The 14,487-nt window shown below is 42.0% G+C and overlaps 1 protein-coding gene across 1 annotated transcript; it reads left to right on the top strand.

Annotated features, from left to right (window-relative positions):
- Positions 1-9,458: 9,458 nt before the first annotated feature.
- On the top strand, positions 9,459-14,487 carry CTSL (cathepsin L). The gene is made up of 8 exons (XM_056514256.1): positions 9,459-9,563; positions 9,872-10,007; positions 10,357-10,479; positions 10,562-10,717; positions 10,888-11,112; positions 12,677-12,845; positions 13,179-13,296; positions 14,076-14,487. Exons 2-8 carry the CDS (start codon positions 9,882-9,884, stop codon positions 14,173-14,175), a joined length of 1,017 nt encoding a protein of 338 aa, XP_056370231.1. The 5' UTR covers positions 9,459-9,563; positions 9,872-9,881; the 3' UTR covers positions 14,176-14,487.

The following is a 14,487-nucleotide window of genomic DNA, read 5'->3' as shown; positions in this document are numbered from 1 at the left end:
ATAGAAACACTGGTCTTGAATTATTTTCAGGCTTGATCCCCTACTCCCTTGCAGGTCTTGGTTAACAAAGCTTTGTTAGTTAATGTTTGTGGAGACAAAGGTGTTTAATCAATGCAAAATATTACCTTTAGTAGTGATACCACTACAGTGAGGTATTTTATTAGCTCTTTTTTATTTTGTTCTGATTATCTTCAGTCAAGATCTAGCAAAAACCACAAAACACAATTTTGCATGAACACAATATCTAGGGTGGCTGCTGACCTCTACTCTTCTCAAAGGACAGTGATAAGGTAAAGATAACACTTAATGAAATCAAATTTTACAGAGTGAATGGTCTTGGTGATAAAGCTTGGGGGCAGGGGGAAGGAAGAGCTTATTTTTGCTATTTTTATTTTTAAGCATTTAAGGCATAAAAGAGCACTATAAAGGACAATGAACTGACTTAATGGGTGGAAAAGTCAGGGGAAACATGAAAAAATCCCACATATTCTGCTTAAGTCGAGTATCAGCCACTTTTAGCAATTCTGTCCTTTGTCCATCTTCATTTTCACTCTGCATGAGGAGCCGTCAGCACACAACCTTAGGCATCTGAGGGAAGATTAAGAGAAAGACCACTGGCAGCAGAGGAGATGGACTTCTACCTCACTGAGGTTACTGCAGCAGAAGCAAACAACCTCAGTGGCACTGGGTTTGTTCAGGATCATCAGACAGGCACAAAATTTGCCTTGAGTCCAGGTGAAAAGGGCATGTTACAGCCAGAGCTAAAATATGCAGACATATCCATGCTAGACATTCTGGTATCATTTCAAAATACGTTCGTATCGATTCTGGTTTGAAAGCTAACATGAAAAGCCAGACAGTTGTCTGAGTCAGAATTTTCTAAACTGTTTCTTAAAGACTTTTTTTGGTGACTCCTAGATTTCCCTTCAGAAAAACAAGGTAACCGAAGACTTGCACACTAGGCAATAGGCAGTGTAGTTTTTAAATGTGGCCAAATACAGAAACAAGTATGGGCTCATCCCAGCTAGATTTTGCCACTTCTGCTTGGTTTTTCTATCAGTGAGAAGTAAACAAGAAGGGAAACCAGCTTCCTATACGGTATGAGAAATCTTACTAGACAACTCAACCAAGTCTAATCCAGTATTTGATTAGACAATTCTGTTGTTTTATTTTTAAATACTGCTTCAAGGGGAGACATTTTTAGTAATATTATGATGGAGCATTTTAATTTAAATTATTATAGTATACTAAATACAGAACATCACTGATGTATATTTTTCCATTATTTCCATTTCCATAATTGACCCTTCTTTCTAGGAATTTTCATTTTCAATCCATGAATGCTTTGGAACTGTACAAACTCAGTGCATTGAACAACAGTTGAAATAATGTGTGTGATCTCATATTTGAGTTATGGATATATTTTTTCATGAAACCCAGGAAGAAAATAGCTGTGCCAGTATGGAGCTGCTGTGCCAGTATATAGCCACTTTGGGCGTCCTTGCCTTGTTATAATGTAAGACTATGTAAGGTGGATGTCCAGCTGTGCTAGTGTAGTAGTACTGCCTGAACAAAAAGAAAAAAGAAAAAAAAGAAAAAGAAAAAAAAAGTACAAAATTCAAGCATATTTTCTAGGAGGAAAAAAAGAATAATAATTTTTAAAAAAATATTTATATTAATATTTGCTACATATAGTTAAAACAGTCACAAAAAAGGGGTTTTTAGGTAAACTCTAGACTGCTAGTATGTTGATTCTTTTGTATATTTCTTCACTTTCTTCCCCCATTCCATCCTCTCTGTCTGTCTTCATCATAGTATTTGGGGATCAACCTTTTGCAGGCAGCTTGAGAATGCATCTAGTTCCAGATCCAAGTGTGGGGGCTGAGTGCCTCTGAAAATTTGCACTGAAACCTGCACCAAGGAAAGCTTTTGTTAACAGACATGGTAGTTGGAGCAGACTGCATTCAGCCTAGGCAAAACCCTTAAACACGGCCTCTGTTTTGAGCAGCTACTTGTTTAGCCAAAAACAAAGCCCTTAAAAAAAAGTCAGCTGGGGTAGAGGAAACAGTCAGAACTCTGGATTGCAGTGTGTGCTCAAGTGTCTGCCCTTCATGCTAATGGAAGAGCTTGGGACCACTATCAGGGGGCAGGAGAGCAGAAAGCAACCCAGGTACACAGCATCAGGACAGCCTCTGAACAAGGGGGTTTCGTTTCATCACCACCTTCCCAGCCATGGGCAAAGGCCAATTTTTTTGCATTAGATCATGGATATGGTCAGTAATAAGTTGTTTGCAGGCCAGTTTCTAAAACAGCTTACTTAGCTAATATCCAAGTCTGACTTTGAGCAATAGACCTCAGGGAGGGAGGAAGCTGCAGGTGGAATACACTGGAATGTGAATGGTGAAGCTTGCCTTGAGCAGGTCCCAATATTAGGCAGCTGGGCCACAGTCCACCACAGCTGTGAGCTACTGTAGGCACCATCATGACCACTCCAGGTCAGCCCACTTTTCTGGTAATGCGTGCACATCAAGACATAGCCTGCCATAAGAGCAGAGGAAGACTCTGGTGACAAGGATGAGAAGTGATTGTATATGTATACCGTGTCAGTCACTCACTGTGCTCTTCTGCAAGCCCAAGGGCAAGGTCTAGTAAAATCCCTGTGGATGTTTCCATACGGAGCAAGAGAAAATTGCATAAGCATATATATAGCTGTTCTTGAACAGGTTTGAGAAGCAGCGTTCAGGCCTCAGCTCTGCAGCTGCTGAAACTATGTATGGCCTTTTCATGGAGTGACCAAGACACTGCTGTGATGTGAAACACTTTCCTAAAGTATCTTGTTTCATGCTGGCACTAAGTAAATCTTCTAATACGCAAATAAATATCCTCTTGCACACACTCACTTTCAGTGGCAAATGAACAATCAGTGCAGAAGTCATTTGCCTTCTACTGTGCTGTCCTGAAGCTTGTGGCATACATTTAGGATGCCTCACGGGCCAAGGCTGATCAAAGGAGAGATCAAAAGAAATTCTGCTCCACTGATAGTGCAAAGATTCAAATCAAGAAGGTCCTTGGTGGCCATTAAGGTTCTATAAAAGACCTGGTGTAGTGTGTCTGCCACACTGATTAAGCAGTTATTAAAATATTTGAAATTATAATGTAACTCTGGCAGCAATTGCCAGCATCCTGAGGATCAATGGGCTGAGGAATGCTTCAGATGAATCTCAGAGACTGATAAGGTAATGCACATTTCACTCATTTGTATCACATTTGTGTTCATATTCCCAAACTAGGTAAGCCTTGCATTTATTTTGACTGGCAGAAATAGGAAAAGAAATGCAATGAATTACTATTTACCATGGTTAATAATGGTATTGAAGAGCCTGTAGTGATTTGTTCATAGTAATTCATTTGATTTCAGTGGCCACAGCTGCACAATTGCTGCTTCTTCTTTCCTGAGTCTGTTTGAAAAACAGGAATGACAGCAGGTGTGAGTCACCACTGCTCTTACCCCAAAAGCACATGCTTTTGTTCTTACCTGATTTTGAGGAAAACAAACTTTAGACCCATATTTGATTGTTTCAATAGTCTCTCTCCTCTTCTGCAAGCACCTTTTGTTTAACCTTCTCTCACATGATCTGTTAATGAAGCCCAGCCTGTAACTTTTGAGTTTAAAAATAATTCCTCACCTCATTCACAGTCTCTAACCTTATCATGGGAAATGCTTTCCAGCATGTCAGCTTGCCCTTTAGACACTACTACTCCAAGAGACACAGATTTGTTTTTCATGCTATGCAACTGTTTATAATGGCTTGCCAGAAGCACAAACATCATAATCAAACACTAAAACATTTACACTTCTCTGAACTTTATTACTGCTTCCGTCTCAAAATAGAAATGTTAGATCATTAAACAAAAACAAAATGTGATTTCAAATATTAAATAGTATGTGAAATCCTCCTCACATCTTCTTTGAAATATGTTAAAATGCATTCATTGTGATCTGTAGAGTACTGATGAGCAGTAAAAAATTGATCTTGGTCAGACAAATTTTACAATATGGACTGGATTTACAACTTCCAGCTTGTTAGAATAAAATTTTAAGTTAAGAGACCCAGGAAATGGTAAATATTTTTGAGTGTTTTTCTTTCTAATATCCTTCTTAGTATAAGGAAGAAAAAACACCAATTACCTTTAAATTTTAGACAAACATCAATACAATGTGAAAATTAGTATGTATTTCTGAACTTCTTCATCAACAATTCAAGATGATACTTCCCTGCATACTCCCGCTATTCCCCTGGTTAGCTTTCAAATCTCCCAAAACACAGAAATTACTACCTGCCAGAAATCAGGAAGACACATTGAGGAATGAATGAGGAATCAATCAAATTAAAGTTTAAAATTTAAACCATGTGAGTTATACCATGGTCAAAGCTTCAAAGCTGAATTCAAACTCAGTATTTAACGTCTATTAAAAAATAAGGTAAAAGAAAAAAAGAAAACAAAAGAACTCTTTTTCCCCCCCCACACATACAAAAAAATACCTTTATCAAAAAGCCTAGCAGGAACAGAATACTGCTTTTGAGAAACCCTAACCCTGAAGTAATGGAGGACTCCCACTGGTCTTTCTTGCAAGGCAAGCAATCTCTTGCATAATTTCCCAAGTCCTGTGACTAGGTCAGACATTGGGATGCAAACGAAGTAGTCTCTGCCTTGTGGGCCAGCAGAGAAGCTGGAATGTGGTTTCTTATCTAGTACTTGGGTGAGGAAATGGTGATTCTGGTAGATCACAAGACCACTGAAAACAAAGAAGTTCAGAAGGATTGTATCACTGTTCCTCAGACATCGATCAGGACTTCCGAACACTCACAGAACCCTATCTGGGTTCTATTGAAGCAAATTCTTCTTCCTTTCCTAACCTAATAATGATGCAACTAACCTCATAATGGCTTCTGCTCCAGCTGAAGCAGTTTGAATCTTATATTTTACTAGGGAGAATCCAAAGATTCTTAAGAAGCTACTTATGGTAATCCCAGAGGGACATCATAAACTCCAGTGTCACTTCATATCTGTGGTGAGGAATGCCTAGGATAAGGAAGAAAGCTGGTTATTCTCATGGAACTGCACAGAAGAAGAGAAACCACTCATGCTTATTTGGTAGCCTTTTTCTCAGGCATGCTTAAATGAAAAATATCTGCAGTTCCTAAAACTCTTCTGAGTGTGCCACTAAAAATAAGTATTAAAGCAAGCAGCATAGGGATATCCCTACCGTAACTGTTTTCTCACATCCTCTCAGCATTCTGAAGCAGTCGCTCTGGTTTTGGAAATTTACTGTGCATTTTTCCTGCAAGAAGTATATTTACAATAAGATAGAAGAAAATCATAATTAATTTTTAGAAAAGAAAGTTGTCCTGTATTTTTAAAAGTTTCATTTTCCTAAAGATAAATATGACTTGCATTTCTTACACACAAATCAGACTCTGGAATGTAAAATCACCACAGTGTTCTCTACAATGTTACAGTGGATCAATTTTTGGGTAAACAGAAGTATATATGAGATGTGAATTTTAAAATTTGTTTTTATTTTGTTTGTTTGTTTTTGTTGTTTTGTTTAATTTTGTTTTGTTTTGGTAGCATCTAATGGAAGCTGGTCAGTAAAAGCTTGCTATGAAATCCACTAATTTGCGTTTTAAGCTGTATCACCCTAAAATACATCTTGACTGAGACCATACTTCTGTAGAAATCTATTCTTAAGCATAGTGTAGTAAGGTGAAATGACAGAAACTAGATTGTAAGATAGAGGACTTTAATGTTTGCATAAACAAACACGTTCACAAGCATAGTTTTCTAAGTAAACCGGTTCAATATTTTTATTTCAGGAAAAAAAATTCCGAATTCAGTCTGAATAGTAATGCAAAAACCCATCCAACATTTTGACTGAATAAAATAAATGTCATCCTACCTTTGCTGTTCAGGTAAACTGGCATACAAACCATTTGTTTTTACTTCAGTAAAGATCGTGACTCATGAGTTATCTTGAGATTGCTGGTCTGGAGGAGCTGCTTGTGCACACAGTCTTGTCACAGCTAAGTGTGATATAGCTTATTCTGTTTACATAGCTCGGATGGTTTTCACATATTGTCAGCCTCCTGTAGCTTGGCAAGTCAATTGCCATTACAAAGGAGCTTAGCTTTTCTGATTGCTGGGTTGTCTTCTGGCAGATGCAGATTGGTTCCTTCCTCTGTGTATTTGTACCAGAAGAACAAAGAACAACAAGGAATTAAAGGTACCAAAAAAAGTTTCAAAAGTCCTGGATTCAAATAAGTAGATTGGTTCCTCAGGGAGAGCATTGTGCTGCACATATGTGATGCAGCAACTTATGCAGTACCAAGCAGTATCAAGAACACTTGGTAACTGCAGCAGCACATCTCATGTTAATGAGATCTGTCCTTGGAGATTCAATGGTGAATCGACTCCTTCAGCTTCAGGGGCAGCACACCACTATGCAAGTTCTTGGCACTATTTAAAAACGTATGGGCTCTGCTATCTGGTAACTTGCAGGGCTCGATCGTTGCAGTGCAGTTGGCAAACTTAGCTGTTGCAACAGTGACATGACTAGTTATTAAAAGGTGTTGTTCCTGCATCTTAGAAGAGTGGTATGCCCTTTGGCAAAATACCTGGAGTTTTGCATATCTAGAGTTCCTCAAAAGCTGGGGTTTTTAAAAAAACTATTTGGAAAGTTTTCTTTTGAAATGAAGAGATTTAAAGTAATGGACAAGTGTCTTCCTTCCAAGTTACATCTTTGGATTATTGCAGATAGAATGCTAACTATTGTGATTAGTATGGTTAGCTAGGTCTCCTCTGGACTGGTTGAGTTTTTATGCAGAACTGAAGGAGCTCTTGATTTCACCCCTTCTCTCTGCTAACCCAGAAGGAGTGCATTGCTCAGTCTCCACAGAGATGTTTTCAATAGAGCAAAGGCTGCTATGGCTGGTGTGACAGCAGCATACTGTCACAAGGTTGCACAGTTTGATGGAAAATTATTTCTATCAGTATCTGCCCAGTAACCTACCTGTAACTGATGCTACTGACCCTCTGTTCACTTCAGCAGATCATCACCACACTGGGTTTACAATTTGGCATGTGATCACATCGTGGTGCACAGGCAGGAGCAGCAGGAACAGTAACAGAGGGATGCCTAGTAGCTCTGTAACATGGTATTTTTACCTTGCCTGAAATAATGAAAAGCTGCTGCAACACAGCTGTTAGAATTCACGTTGATGCATTATAATACAATTCTCAGAGAGGAAATGTGCATCCAGAAGTTGGAGGTGGTCTTAGTTCAGCTTCCTATCACAGGTTTCTAAATGGCCACTCTTGTGATGACCAAATTCTGACCATGACTGTTGCTGTGCTAATTTCCCTTGCATATGCTTACACTTTTGCACCTGGACTCTCAAACATCCTTAGCAAAATATCTGGGGAATTTATATATCCACACAACACTTATGACTCAGTACAAGCCTAAGTCAACATGCTGAAGGTGAAAGTATTCTTGTCTCCTTCAAGGATTTCAACAATTTCTCAGCTAAGATTTCCCTACAGTTGTTAAATAAACTTGTAGGGTGAATTTACCTTCATAGTAAGCACAGTGTTTGGCTCCTGTGTGTGTGTGCATGCACGTGCACCAAGAGTGTTTAGAAGTTGAGAACAGCACAGTGGTATCATATCTTAGCTGACTGCATGGTAACTTCCCCAAAGAGACAGGATCTCATGTCATCCAGAAAAGCATCAGTTTGTCTTGGTGCATCTCAGGGCACATTACGGAACAGCAGACATGTGACTTATGGAGCAAGACCTTCTGCAATTTAGACATTACCTCCTGTCACGCCAGCTAAACTTCTTGTCCTTTAAGAAAAGAACTTCTTGTCCATAGTTCATTGGTAATTTACTTGTAGCCTTTCAATGCTCAGTCAATACTAGATACGATTGCATAAACAAAGCTAACTTAAACAGGACTGAGAGATCCAACTGCACAAAAAATATTAGTAAAAAGATGTTAAGTAAAATATTTTCAAATGCCACACATCTCAGAAAAACCCAAAGCCCAAGACAAAATTATGAGTTAATTGAACTAGATGATATTATATCTAACTCTCCTGAGGTATTTAAATGTGAATCAATTATGAAGTGACAAGTTTCGTGCTGGAAAGATACAAATGCATAGGGGAGTTGCACAAGTACTTTAAAAAGACAACCCCTCAAACATATCTTTTTGTATTTGGCTCTGTAAGGTTTCCTTAGGCCAAAGAGTACTCCTGAGATTATCCCCGTGAAGAAACATGTATTGCTTGTTTTAGCAATATACTCTGTGTCTTAAGGCATCAAAAAAGTGAGAAGTACGTATCATATGATTTCTTCCTTTTCACTGTTGTGTAATAATCTTCAAACCCTGATTTCTATACTAAATATAAGAAAGTTGATAAGCTAAAGCCATCAGCAATGCTATCTCTACAAGGGTTTAAGGGTGAACCTCACACAACTTGCAGTTATTCTACTACTGTAGACAAGATCCCTGTTAAAAATCAAAGTTTGGCTATTACTGCCTACATGAAAATCAAGTCCATGTGTAAATCTACTAGTACCTCATCTGTGTTGCAACTCTTGATGTCACAGTAGGTACTACTGGATGTAATGCAAATAAACACTAGCCACCACTGGTGTTAAAACACCTTTTTCCAAGCTTGATTCCAGAGGTAGAAAAAATTTAAAAGGAAAACAAACAAACAAAAAAACAAATTGCCAAAAAAAAACCAATAAAGCTGTTTTCAGACACTAAACATAGGGAAATAAAAGGATTTTTTGGAAACGTTTCTGGCACCAGTGTCGCCGCCATGCTGCTGTGCCCTGTGGGAGATGCTTCCTCACACCTGCCCGGTGCCAGTTTCATGGAAGCGGCGCTGCCGGCCGTGTTCCACAGAGCCTCTGGCAGAGCTGCAGGGGCAGCGGCTCCGCATTCCCAGCCAGGAGGAGCGGGCGGGGGCTGCAGGGCACCCAGAGCCGGAGACACCGGGCAGCAGGGGCGAGCAGGACCTGACCTGAGCAGGAGCCCTCACCGGGAGCACACGATGATGCTGGGGCTGCCAACACCGGCCATTCGTGACTCTTTGCCTCCAGACTTAGTTTTTCCTTCGTTCTGCCAGCTGCCCGCTTTAAGTCCCTCCGGGTTAAATTCCACCAGGTTTAGCGTGCTGCCACTATCTCCGGCCCGACAGCGCTCGGAGTAAATACTCGGACAAACATTGCCCAATCTAGCGGCTCCGACGGCGCAGGACGACCCCAGGGAGGCCCCGCGTCGCTCCCGGCCCCGTCCCGGGGGCGATGCGGGGCCAGCCTGGGCACCCCCGCCCCGCCCCGGGCTCGGCGGGAGGCGCGGCCCGGCCCGGCCCGGCCGCCAATCGGCGCGGCGGGGCGGGCACGGCCGCGGCCGGGATAAGAGGGGCGGCGGAGGCCGAGCGTCGCCGGGCAGAGCAGGAGCGGTGCGGCGGAGACCGTCGAGCCTGGTGAGCGCGGGCTGCGAGGCGCGGGCGTGTGGAGAGGGCCGGCCTCGGCCGCGTCCTTGTCCCGCGGTGGGGCGGCTCCTGCCGGGAAGGAGCCGCCATTCCAGCCTCTCCCTCGGGAGCCGCCGGCTCACGCGCCGCGTCCCGGCCCCGCCGCCGGGGCTTGTTTACAGTGGCGGCCGAGGGCGGGGCGGGCAGCGCGGGTGCGCGGCTCCGGGCCGTCGCTGGCGGAGGGCGCCGGGCGGCCGCGGGTCTGGCGTCCCCCGCACTCGGGGCGCCCTGCCTGACCGCTGTTCCTCCGTCCTTGGCAGATCTGCCAGCATGAACCCCTTCGTGGCCACGCTGTGCCTCTGCTTGGGCGTCGTTCTCGGCGCGCCGAGGCTGGACCCCGAGCTGGACGACCACTGGGAGCTGTGGAAGTCGTGGCACAAGAAGGACTACCATGAGGTGAGCCCCCGGGGTCGGCGCTCTGCGGGGCGAGCGCTGCGCGCACGGAGCTGGGCCCCAGCAGCTGAGTCATGTCGGCTTTGTTACAACGCCGGCTATGGGCAGCGCTTGGGAAGCATAATCCTTCTCTTCCCAGGTTCCTTTCCTGTGTTTATGTTCTGACTCAGCTGCACTGTACTCGTTGTTTTTCATATGAAGGCGCCAGAAAGATCACCTCTTAACAGCGTTCACGCTTCCCATTCGAGTAGTCTACATTTGCCCGAGTATTTTGAGCCTTAGAAATCTTTTTGTGCAAGAGAACTTGGTTTGAAATGCCTCCTTGAAGTACGCTGTTTTTTTGCCTCCTTAGAGAGAGGAAGGCTGGAGGAGAGTGGTATGGGAGAAGAATCTGAAAATGATTGAAATCCATAATCTGGATCATGCATTAGGAAAACACAGCTACAAGTTGGGAATGAATCAGTTTGGCGACATGGTATGTATAGAGACATGTAATGTACTGTTCTAAGTAATGGTGTGTAATAGATAGCAACTACATATATTGATTTGTTTTTCAGACAACTGATGAGTTCAGACAGCTGATGAATGGTTATGTACACAAGAAGTCAGAAAGAAAATACAGAGGATCTCAGTTTCTTGAACCCAACTTCCTGGAAGCGCCACGATCAGTAGATTGGCGAGAGAAGGGATATGTAACTCCAGTTAAAGACCAGGTACTATCTGATGGTGAATTTCTACAGGTTCAGTTTCCTGAATGCTACATCCACTTCCATAGAGGAAAAACAGTGCACATGTTTAATGGTGCCTAGTACAAGCTTACTAAACAAAGCACCATTTTGTACCTGTTTGGGTTTGTAACTTATGATTTCACTTTTTACTTCAGGGTCAGTGTGGCTCTTGCTGGGCTTTCAGCACAACAGGAGCTCTTGAAGGGCAGCACTTCAGGAAAACTGGCAAACTTGTTTCACTGAGTGAACAGAACCTGGTGGACTGCTCTCGCCCTGAGGGGAATCAAGGTTGTAATGGTGGTCTCATGGACCAGGCTTTCCAATACGTGCAGGATAACGGGGGCATTGATTCAGAGGAATCCTACCCATACACTGCAAAGGTAGGTGGAATAGCTGAATTTGTGTTGCAGGTGCATGTCTTTTGTGTGGAAATAATTGTGTGTTGGGAAACTCATACGAAACTCATACCTGGAAAGGAAAATGTCTGTATAGAGATCAGTATATCTGTCATTCATGACTGCTAGCCCCAGTAGGAATCACATACTGCGCTGGTCTTTGCGGGCAAAATCTTGACAGACCAGTTAGGAAAATTGGAACAAGTATCCATATCCCTCCCCCTTGTTGCCCTTCTGTCATGCCTTATCTTGGTTGCCACACCAAACCAAGAACCCAGCCCTTGTCAACAGTGCTACTTAGTGGTAGCACAGCAATTCATCTTCCCATAACTGACCTATTACAGAATTGCTGCCTATAGACCACCTAATTCTTGTGGCTGGTGTCAATTGGATTTTTAACAGGAGTTAATGCTTTGAGTTCTATTTCTGGAGTAAATGTACATAGAGATAATGGACAGACTTTTAAAATCCCTCTAATGATCTATCAAATGTTAAACAGACACAAGCGGATGAAAGAGCAGTCAATTGCGGTATCAGCCCATAGTTTGTGGCTCTTACATTTTAAGAGCTCTGCTCACTACAGAGAATCTTTTCTTTCAGCTTTTGTGTTGTCTTCGTGGGCAGTAGCAATACCTTTTGTTGTAAGCAAATTGGATCAGGGTTCCTGTTCACCTCTCCCTGTAATCTCAGCTTTTCCGTAGTCATGGCTGTTCTAGAGATCCCAGTTGATTATAAGAAACACCTAACTTGCTGAGTACAAAAATTGCTGAGTACAAAAAGTAAGCAACTGAGCTGTAGTGTGTTCATTTAATTAGGAAAACAACTTTGGTACTAACCTATAATGCAGGTAAGGGAAGGATGTGCTTGCTTGAATCTGTTTCAGTTTCACATGATCTGACTTCCAAGCTAGGCCTCACCTCATCTCTCTCCTGCTGTAAATATATGTGACATCAGCCGTTCAGGCTTCACCATAAAAAAAAAAGCCTAACAAACAACAAACCACCCACCCCAAGCAAACAAAAAACACCCACTGGAAATACCACCCCCAAATGTTGTATGTAAGGTCATGTAATACGAATTCCTAACTTTCAAATCATTCTGTACAGCTTTTCAGACTATGACATGTTAAAATTGGGGATTTTAAGTGCTTGCTCAATGAGCAGTTTCTGGATTGCTTTGTAATTAATGAATACTTGGCTTTCTTCCATTGCCCATTAATGCATTCTGGACTTCTTTCCTTCCTGTAAAGATACTTGTGTCCACCAAAGAGGGTAGAATTCCAGAGTGTGATGGCCCTCCTCACCTCAGTAAAGTTGGAGGGGATGTTTTGGGCCCCACTGTCATTAACTTTCTCTGTACATTTGAGAAGCTCAGAAGCAGTTCTTCTGTATTCCCTGTCTGTTATCCTTTCAAAGTGCTACTGAGGCAGTTGGATCCTCTTCAGTCCCTTGCTTTCAAAGCAGCAAAGTCGCATGATGTGTGGTAGTTCTATGCTCACCTGTGTGTTAAATGCAAAACTGTGTTAATAACTACAGCTTTCTCTACTTAGGATGATGAGGACTGTCGCTACAAGGCAGAATACAATGCTGCTAATGACACTGGCTTTGTTGACATCCCTCAAGGACACGAAAGAGCTCTCATGAAAGCAGTTGCGGCTGTGGGTCCAGTGTCTGTTGCTATTGATGCAGGCCATTCTTCATTTCAGTTCTATCAGTCAGGTGGGGATTTGTTAATTACATTCATTCAGAGAACTGGGTTTTTTTAATTACTCAATAGTCATTACCCTACAGTTAAATAGATTAAAAAAGAAAAAAAAATAGGTATGATAATTTAGAAGTCATTTTAATTCTAGGTCAGGTTTTTCACATATATTTCTCTTGCATATGTCTACTTATCCCTCAGTTTTGGCCATAATAAAATTCACTTACGATTCTTTTCTCTAACTTCCAAGCAGCTCTGCAACATTTAAGTCAAAATACACAGAGCTGCTTTTGAGGGATAAAGGTTTTCTAGAGGTAATTTTGCTTATGAGTGAATTTATACCTTTTCAGGTATCTACTATGAACCAGACTGCAGCAGTGAAGACTTGGACCACGGTGTTCTGGTTGTAGGTTATGGCTTTGAGGGGGAAGATGTAGATGGGAAGAAATACTGGATTGTTAAGAACAGGTAAGATCTGTGTCATGTATCCAGGCGAGAATAGAAGGTAGTTTGTCACTTGTATGGGGGAAGGTAGAAAGATGACAGTAATGGAAATCTGGAGATTATTTTCAGATTGTATGATAGTACAAGACATAGAATACAACTTGTGCTGCTGGCAGCCAAATAAAGTAAGCCCAAAGTAGCCATCTTACTTTGCTTGTTCAGTTATTGTAAGGGAGCTCAGTGCTATAACAGCCTGTAAATGTAGTAGATTATAAAGCAGTGGAGCCAAGGGGAGCAGGAGGAAGCCTGCTTGTGGGAGTGTAATGGATTTTTTTTGCAAGCAGGGTGCTGCTCACTTCTGTGAAATAGGATAGTACTTGAACTTTAAGATGGAGTTACCTCCTAGGTTGGAGGGGAAATAAATTAATGCCGAAGGGCACATCACATGAGGTTGTCTCATGTTCTCAGCATTACTGGGGCACCACCCTCAAATGCTGTTTGCAGCCTTTGACTTCCCATAAATTGCCTGGGAGCAGTGTCTGAGCTTCAGGCACCTGTAGTCAAGGTTTGCACATCAATGTGACTACCTCGTGAGAGAATGACTGCATTCTTCAGTTCTGTGATCCTGAGGTGTTTCCTGGGAGGCTTTTAATTGCTGGAAAACATTTGTTTTTGGCTGCAGCTGTCTTGGATTTTCTCCAGGTGTGGAAGGCAGCAGTTTTCAGTTTTGAACACTTGATTGGGGGGGGCAGTAAATAAGTAACTTCTGAATATGTAAACAAACACTTTGCTTTTGTTTGCAGCTGGGGTGAGAAGTGGGGCGACAAAGGATATATCTACATGGCCAAGGACAGGAAGAACCACTGTGGAATAGCAACAGCTGCTAGCTATCCACTCGTATAATTTGAAGACTGAACATTTCAGTACAAGAGGGGATTTTAAACTGAATGACCAAACCCATGTTCGCATGTGGTAGCCTTGTGTCTTTCAAAACTCAACTTGATTTTTAAAACTCTTGAAGTATATTTTACATGTTGGTGACATGCCACTTGTTTAAATTAATGTAAATGTTGGTATGTAAACAGCTTGTAATATTGCTGGCTTTTTGCTGCTTAATCCAATAGATTCTTTGTATTTTTCCTTTTTTTTTTTTTAATTGTAATGTGTCCAAAGGTTTACTTTTTAAATAAATACTTAAATTCCACTGTATACTGA

Source organism: Oenanthe melanoleuca, chromosome Z (assembly GCF_029582105.1).
Source record: "Oenanthe melanoleuca isolate GR-GAL-2019-014 chromosome Z, OMel1.0, whole genome shotgun sequence".
Taxonomy (NCBI): Eukaryota; Metazoa; Chordata; class Aves; order Passeriformes; family Muscicapidae; genus Oenanthe; species Oenanthe melanoleuca.
This window is presented reverse-complemented; position numbering and strand designations above follow the sequence as displayed.

Bases quoted from the DNA above. Each gene is read 5' to 3' on its own strand.
- CTSL (XM_056514256.1), top strand. From the start codon at position 9,882: ATGAACCCCTTCGTGGCCACGCTGTGCCTCTGCTTGGGCGTCGTTCTC. The intron at 10,008-10,356 runs GTGAGCCCCCGG...TTGCCTCCTTAG, and splicing joins ACAAGAAGGACTACCATGAG to AGAGAGGAAGGCTGGAGGAG. The intron at 12,846-13,178 runs GTGGGGATTTGT...ATACCTTTTCAG, and splicing joins ATTTCAGTTCTATCAGTCAG to GTATCTACTATGAACCAGAC.